Raw genomic sequence first — 8,796 nt, forward strand, 5'->3', positions numbered from 1 at the left:
AGGTATGTTCTTTTAATATTTAGTTTTAAATGAAGAAATTAACTAATGTATAATACAAAAATTTGAATTATAATCTCCAATTTGATACACAACTTATTGACATACATTCATAAAATAGTAGTTGAATAAAATTTTGAATGCAAGTCAACAAATGACATGGCCTTTGACCCGTGTCGATAGGGTTAAGCAAACCTTCAGTAAATATTACAAATTTTTTCGTCCACAAAGAATCAGATTTTTTTAAATTAAGTATTTGTACTAAAAATTTGTTTGTTTGAATATATGGAATCAAAGTATCTGAGTGCAAAATGATTTTAATGTTAAGATTAAAAATACTTTTTTCTTCACCCAAAAATTGTCAAATTTCTTTTATGTAATCTCTAAAACCTCCTAAATAAATATCAAACTTTTTTTTTCAGTAAAACTTTATATTTTATCTGTTATGTTCTCTACCCTAACTCTATAAGCATTTGGTCAATTTGACCGACCTTGTAATCACAGTAAAAAATATTAAATCTAAATTACCCTTTTTTATTTTTAGAATGACTGCAAATTGTAACAGAAAACTACAATTGTTTATCATAAATATCTTAAACCTCATAACAGTATACATCTGTTTATACTTAAAATTTATTGCTCTTTGAACCAGTCTAACTAATACTCCCAAAACACAAATTGTAAATTACTCGGCGAATGTATAGTTCAAGTTACTGTATTAAATTGTGTAATGCACAAGCTGCTGGTGATCGTATGCTGTGAAGAAATATTATTCTGATACGATATTTTACTTCCTTTTGACTAGTACTGCCCTCTGTCGGGCCAAGTGTTCAACACACGCCAATAGCTTTTCACCTCCCGCTTCTGCGTATCTACATGCAGCAGCTCTTCACCAATAGGAGTGCAACACCACTCTTGTAACCAGTGCCCTCTTCGTGTCTGCACTCATTAATCACTAGTGCTATTAAAGCAAATCTTAATTAAAATCTTTCTCATAAAATGAAGAACTTAAAATTTGTGTAATATTAAAATTTGATTTATTAGCTACATTTTGATGCTAAATTTGTTCATATATAATGAAAATAAAATAATTTAATTAAATTTTGAATGTTACTCTTAAATAAAAAGTCATGACATGCACACTTTGACCTACTCGTAGCAAGAGGATTAAACGATGCGACTTGTTTGTAATGAAGTTAGGAACTTCAGGTCAAAGATTTTAATTGTGAAACTTTTATTTATATTCTAACGTTTCCATAGACAGTAAAAAAAGAAGACATATTTAGTTTCCAAACTTTTTCTTAGATTTGAATAGGGTAGCATGACCCACAAATTATTGATGTTTTTTATACTGTTCACCACAAGTATGGTCACATCATATTGAATAATTTTGTTTTTGTCTGTTAATCACTTAATGAAAGAACTAATGAAACAGTTAGTTGAAGTCATTAATTTTGTATGTAAAATATATAATATATTAGGGTATTCCAACAGTAAATAATAAGACTAAATGCAATATTGATAATATTTTTGTTAACATTTTTAGTCTGATTATTATGTTATTAGAGATCCTGTAATAAACAAAATAAAAGACTGAAGCAACTAGTTGATAAGTATTATTAAAAAATATTTAAAATGTCAATAGGGTTTATCAATAATTCTAGCTTTAAACTTTCTATAGATTGTAGTAAGGAAACTGAGAACTTTAACTCGAGTTTTGTAATGGCATGGAAAACTACACATAACTACAGAAAATGGAAAAGTGGAAATTATTTAGGAGTCTTAGAAGTTAATCCAGTGTAAGTGGAAAGTCTTTGTTTTGAGACTTGTTAAATGTTAAAAGATAATTATTTTGAAGATATATTAAAGAACATTAAATACCTTCGTATACTGTAAAAACAGATTTTGTGACATCAAAAGATATACTGTAAAAAGGAAAAACAGATTTTGTGACATCAAAAGATATACTGTAAAAAGGAAAAACAGATTTTGTGACATCAAAAGATATACTGTAAAAAGGAAAATAGATTTAGTGATTTTTAGAGCCTCAGTGGTCACTTTTGACTGAACTTAATGCTGTTAAGTATTTCTTAAACTTAATTGAATATTTATATAAATATGGGATGTTTTTCTCACAAAGTTTGAAAATATGACATTATTATAACTTCAAAGTTAACATACATTCTTAGACACATGTTGGTAAAAATCAGGTTAGTTTGTTAATCATTAAAGATCATGTAGATGATACTTGTAGTCCTATTCCCAATTTTTCAGGATTTCTTGCCAGGCCTCAAAATAAAGCAGTTATACTTTTCAAAATTTAACAGATGTTCAATTGGTAGCTTAGTTTAGAAAGTTTTAAACTACCAGCCGTAAAACTTTGTGTATAGATTGATTAACATGCCTCTAAAACAATACTGATAATGATGTATTAGCTGCAGTTAATGTTTAATACTTTTAAGTAAATTAATAGAAGGTTTTTTTGATATGTTATAAAATGCTATTAATTTCTTCTAGGCATCCTTTTCATGGTCAGCTGAGTGTTTCTGATATGAAGCTTCGACTGTCACAGTAAGTTTGGACTCTTGTTCTGCCCTCGGTGCTCTACCCATTCCTCCATAATAATTTTAGTCAATAAAAACAAGTAAATATTGGGAGATACTCTTGATTTCTATTTACATTAATCATGTAGTGTATTGACATTTTTAATTTTTCTTTATTTAATTTCTATTTACATTAATCATGTAGTGTATTGACATGTTAAATTTTTCTCTAGTGCAATGCAATCCTCAGAAAAAGGAAGAAAATTGAATCAAGCAGTCGTGAGCACAGGAAAGGTTGTTGGTACGTGACTACATGAACATGAGAATAACGTACTATGAATATATGATTACATGCATGAAGTTTGATGCTGTGTTCTCGTCTACTCTTGATGTGATTGCTTAAAATGATCTTTTAGTAATATTTTATTTGTAATGTTTTATGGTATATAATTTTGTATTAGTAAGGTGTTACTTCTGAACTTCTTGGTTCCTATTTTGTATATTACAACCAGTCACCAACTGGTCATATTATAAAAGCCTTCGTTCAAGTATACCTGTTAATAATGGTGTAGTATATTACATACAACAACATTTATATATAAAATTACTGTTGAAAGAGAAGTTATGAGCATATAGCTAGGATGAAATTTAAAGTCTGTATTAGGACCCGTAATCCTGCTTCTCGTTTTTCTTTTCCTAACAATTACAATTAGGAAAAGACAACTTTCAACTTAAGAAAGCGTGTACTTTTACTTTATGTAAAAAAACTTAACTTCTAAAAGACGGTAATAAAAAAAACATTGTCACAAACAACACATCTGAAAAAAAAGTACATGAATATAGATTATTGTAAGTTAATCAATTTAAACGTTATTATTAACGAGGTTGTTCTAAAACTTTAAATATCATACAGGAGGTGCTTGGACAAGTGCTAAGTCCATGATGTCATCTTGGTGGTCAAGTTTGGGAACCCCTTCTCAAGATCTTGTTACCAAATCTCCACTTTATTCTGATTTCAATTTGGTAACAAAAACCTACCAAGGTGAAGATGAATCCCAGCAATCCAAAGATTTAAACTCCAAGGTGCCAGATTCAGCTACTGAGGGCTGAAGTTGACGTTCTGGTCAAAATTGAGTGGTCATTCTTCAACAGACTGGACAGGGCATAGTAAAGCTAGTTGCAGTAAACCTCATAGCTAATTGTTTAGCAGATTTTATTAGCATATTTATATCTCTGTTTTAGAAGAAAAGAATGTATGAATGAAGTAAAGGGTTCTTGTGATTTTCAAATGAAACTTGGGTTCGAGCTATCTAATGAAGTCATCAGAAACCAAGATCTATTTCTTCCAAGTGTTGAAATCTTGATTTGCAACCAAACGTACAGTACCACTTTATAAATCATGGGTTATACAGTGTTACTTAGATTCATTTTAAACACAATATTTCATTTTAGTGAATTCAGTAGTTTTCTTTCTGAATCATGGAAGCACTAAAAGAGATCATTACAAATTAAACTCCCACTTAGGTTGTGACAGTTTGGCTTTAATTTTACTTTATGCAGTTAGGCTGTGTTTCCAATGGGCATTGTCTCACTAACAAATAAAATATTCTTCACTTGTACAGAATAGAATTTTATCACCGTAGTGAATTATTCTGAAAATAAAATAAACGTTATGTATACTCCCAGACTAAAGCAACTTCAAGTAAATAAAAGCTGTGACTAAATATTGTATTGGCAGATTTACTTATCGGTAATACACTCCCTGTTTATACACATTATTATTACACATGCACTTGCTTACGTACCAGTATTACCGTCTTCCATGTAACATAGCATTGTAGTTTAGTTCAGTGTTTCTCAACCACCGGTGCATCACAACCATCCTGCTGGTCTGTGAGATTTCATGAAAACAAACAAACCGAAATAATATTGAAATGGTTTTTCCTTGTATTTGAATTTTAGTGAGCTGTTACCTGGTAATAAACAGGTTGAGAGATGCTGGTTTAGTGTAAATAGTGTGAAAGATTTAATCCCTTCTTTAACCACGTAACCTTAAGGTAAATAATCCCTTCTTTAACCACGTAACCTTAAGGTAATTAATCCCTTCTTTAACCACGTAACCTTAAGGTAATTAATCCCTTCTTTAACCATGTAACCTTAAGGTAATTAATCCCTTCTTTAACCACGTAACATTAAGGTAATTAATCCCTTCTTTAACCATGTAACCTTAAGGTAAGTGTAACTTTGGTAGCACCACTGCCTGAAGGGTTTACCTTTTAGAAAGTACGATTATACTGATTGTTTTAGGTAAGATATTATGTGTAAGGATTAGTTCCTTGTTTACTTTCAACAAGTCTGAGGTATAGTTTCTTGCAGACCACATACAGGATGGTTACTTTTAAGATACTGAAATAAATGTTTTCAGTAGGATATTACATGGAAGGATTAGTTCCTTGTTTACCCTAATGTAGCTTCCACTGTTTCAGTAGTGATACGCCACGTGGGTTTAAGAACTTTTTTCCACCGACTAAAATTTAATGTCAGAAAAGTCTTAGAAAAATTCAGTACTGGTTTTCTCGTACAGTTTGGTAATACATACACTAATGTTTATTTTCATGATTTAAAGACACAACTTTGACACTTTGCTTTTTTATTTTTTTACCCTCATCTACATAAAATGGCACTGAAGTTTGGTGAGTGGGAACCATGATTAAAGAGTTTACTACTTTGATGAACCTAAACCTGATAGTATAGTACCAAACCCTAGTTTTAGTACACAAATACAGCTTAAAAGGTTTAGAAATTACTGAATTCTAGTTCGAGTTTACCAACACAATCTGGAGAGTTTGGTACGTGTACCTTGATTACCCATACCCTGGTGATATGATACTGTATTCTAGTTCTGATGTATTAGCATGGCCTGGAGGGTTTGGTACATGTACCTTGATTACCCATACCCTGGAGATATGACCCCTCCAGGCCATGCTAGTACACCGGAACTAGAATACAGTATCATATCACCAGGGTATGGGTACATGTACCAAACCCTCCAGGCCATGCTAGTACACCAGAACTAGAATACAGTTTTTGGTACATGTACCCATACCCCGGTGATATGATACTGTATTCTAGTTCTGGTGTACTAGCATGGCCTGGAGGGTTTGGTACATGTACCCATACCCTGGTGATATGATACTGTATTCTAGTTCTGGTGTACTAGCATGGCCTGGAGGGTTTGGTACGTGTACCCATACCCTGGTGATATGATACTGTATTCTAGTTCTGGTGTACTAGCATGGCCTGGAGGGATTAATCTCTTGTTTACATTCATTGAACCTGAATATGATAAGGTATATTGAGTCTGGTACATTCACAAAATTTTGTGACATTGAGCAGTTTGGCAGAAGATATTATAGGAGAGATCTAGATAAAATAAAGCCATCGTGTAGCAGTGTTGTAATATTTCCCAAAGTTATATGAATTATGTATTCGCACTCTGTATTATATATATATGTGTGTGTGTGTGTGTGTGTTCTTGTCTTATTGGGAAGCCTACGCTCTTTTATTTTCTCATTGAAAAGTTACTTACCAGATTAAGATAACTTTTAGCTATTTATATATTGGAAATAAACGTTATCAATTGTACGACATGAAAAACTGTCACGTCTGTTGTTAAAGGTAATCTTGTCTGCCGGAGCAGTTACTTTGTATTGTGGTGAAAAGGGGTTTCTTGTGTAAACAGTATTTTGGCAGGGAGCTACATATAAGTATTATGTATGTTTTGAAGTTATAGACACACATATGTAAAAAAAAATATACGATTGTTGTTAATGTAAAGTCGTTTATCTGTTGTAAATGAGTCGATGTTTTATTAGCTGATTTTTGCCATTTAGGGTAGAGAGTAAAATAATGTATTATGTATGTGTAAAGAATTAAACAATGTATTTAACAATCTTGAATATGATCTTTTCAGACAAACAGGTCATTATACTACTTTAATGTTATAGTGAGAATCTGAGATTATATGTTTGGTTTTAACAAGTATTTTTTTTTATTGTTCATTTTTGAAGTTACTTTTATTATTTGTAACACTTGAACTTATCTATCCTATTTTTCTTGCTCGTGTGTTTGGTATGTTTTTTTTAATATGGAATATTGTCTGTCAGTTTTTATAATAATAATAACTTTTACGTTATATCTGTTCTCTACGGTAACCTTCTGTGTCAACTATTCAGAAATGACGTACGAAAAACAATTGATAAACGTAGATATTTATGTGAAGACTGGATAAATTTTAAAATTAAAACATTGTCCATTTTTGGTAGCCAGTTGATGAAAAAGAAGTTTAATGGGATGGCATAGAGATGGTGAGTAAGAATTAAGTTTAATGGGGTAACATAGAGATGGTGAGTAAGAATTAAGTTTAATGGGATAACATAGAGATGGTGAGTAAGAATTAAGTTTAATGGGATAACATAGAGATGTTGAGTAAGAATTAAGTTTAATGGGATGACAGATGGTGAGTAAGAATTAAGTTTAATGGGATGACATAGAGATGGTGAGTAAGAATTAATAAATGTGTTAACAGTCAAGGATAATGATGAGATGAGGCCTTAATTTATTTGAAGCACGTTCTGTTGCTGAAGATGAAGGGCTACATCGGCAGTAAAAAAAAAGTTGATATTAAAGTAGATAAAAACATGTTTGTTGCCAAGGAACAAATAGTAAATCCTGTGATTTGTACTCTGTTTTAAAATTGCTTGCTAGAAGGTTTTTTGTTGTTTTTTTTTCATATGCAATACAGTATTAAACCATGTACGTTTTTGTGTGGTAATGTAAGATCAGCGTTTTCAACATGTATAGATATTAGTCATAGTATAAGATTTTGCTTTTAAAAAAAATTGATTAATTGCCCACACGTCGGTAAAACTGGCGATAAAGTGTTAAAGCTACATTGTTATGTTCGTATTGACAAAGGAAAAACTGAACTTGTACTAAAAAAAAATGTAGAATTAGGACATAAAATCCTAAAACAAAATTATGTGAATGTATACTCAAAAATATATATATGGTCTAGCATATGTAAATAAGATATAACTATTGTATGACTTTTAAGTTGTAAAGCTTTAATGAATTTAATGTTTACCTGTATAAACATGTAATCAGAATGTCTGTTTATACAGCTTGTGACACCGCAAGAATAAAAGTAGAATTAACTCGTGTTGACATTATTCTTTCCCTGGTACTTATCTCTAACGTTTTGCTTCTCTGAAGCCTAAAAAAAAAAGCTTTGTCAAGCAACTTTTTGTAATTTGACCTTATTAAATAATGTTAATGTTAACTCGTTATTGTGATGTCAACTTTCTGAAAATAAAAATGATAAAAGTTATGTTAAAATGCAACTATCAGTTGTATGTAATAAAATGTTTAAAATATTATAAATGTCTAATACTGTTTCTAAGGTAACTAAACTTGCACAATTTTAGTCCTAAAGTTTTGGTTACTGCTTTGCTGTGATTGTTGTTTTATTTATGACTTCCAGGAATGACATTGGGATTTTTTGGTACTTGCTTGTCAATAAGGTGAATAAATTATTATATATGAATGAATAAAAACGGTTTTTTAAAAAATTTGCTTCAGTGACTTTTACTTATTTTCCAGTAAGCTATACTGTGGGTTTTTAACTGTATTTTGGGTGAAATAAGAAGCTTCATAATTTAATATTAAAAAAAAAGTTAAATTAAAATACTGTTGCGTCATCGAGTTACATGACTACTGTGACGCAACGTTTCTAGAACTATCATGTACTTTGGTGAATGTTCTAGTTCTTACTAGATATAGGGTAGGCTGGTATATAAGGAGAGAGGAATGTAACGTGTCTGAGTAGATAGTATGTAATTGATCTGCAGTCAGAAGTATTATTGACGTTCGTTGATATAGCGTTGTTTTAGCGCGATTGTTGAAGTTGAGTGTATCGGTAAAGTTATATTCGGAAAGAATAAACCAGTTTTATTAAGTAAAGACTTGTGTCGCTTAAGTTTCGTCGGAACAAAGTTACGGAAAAATCAATTAACAAGCGGAGACGTAACAAATTGGTGTCAGAAGTGGGATAGAAAAAAAAAGAGAAGAAAAATGGAAACGAGAGGCGGAAAATCAAACTACAGCTTAGCAGACTTGATGGCAGCAATACAAAAACAACAAAAGAAACAAGAAGAGGAGAGATTACAGCAGTTGTTGGAGAGAAAAGAAAAAAAAC

At 31.1% G+C, this 8,796-nt stretch overlaps 1 protein-coding gene across 2 annotated transcripts in view; it reads left to right on the forward strand.

Annotated features, from left to right (window-relative positions):
* The window catches only part of LOC106475595 (late secretory pathway protein AVL9 homolog), a 21,842-nt gene extending 16,406 nt beyond the window's left edge, over positions 1–5,436 (forward strand). For both annotated transcript variants that reach the window (XM_013936272.2, XM_022379660.1), the window contains 4 exons: positions 1,679–1,796; positions 2,515–2,568; positions 2,774–2,841; positions 3,454–5,436. In XM_013936272.2, the coding sequence (XP_013791726.1) occupies positions 1,679–1,796; positions 2,515–2,568; positions 2,774–2,841; positions 3,454–3,650 (437 nt within the window). In that variant the 3' untranslated portion in view covers positions 3,651–5,436. The remainder of the gene's footprint in view (positions 1–1,678; positions 1,797–2,514; positions 2,569–2,773; positions 2,842–3,453) is intronic.
* Positions 5,437–8,796: the final 3,360 nt, after the last annotated feature.

Source organism: Limulus polyphemus, unplaced genomic scaffold (genome assembly GCF_000517525.1).
Source record: "Limulus polyphemus unplaced genomic scaffold, Limulus_polyphemus-2.1.2 Scaffold8852, whole genome shotgun sequence".
Lineage (NCBI taxonomy): Eukaryota > Metazoa > Arthropoda > Merostomata > Xiphosura > Limulidae > Limulus > Limulus polyphemus.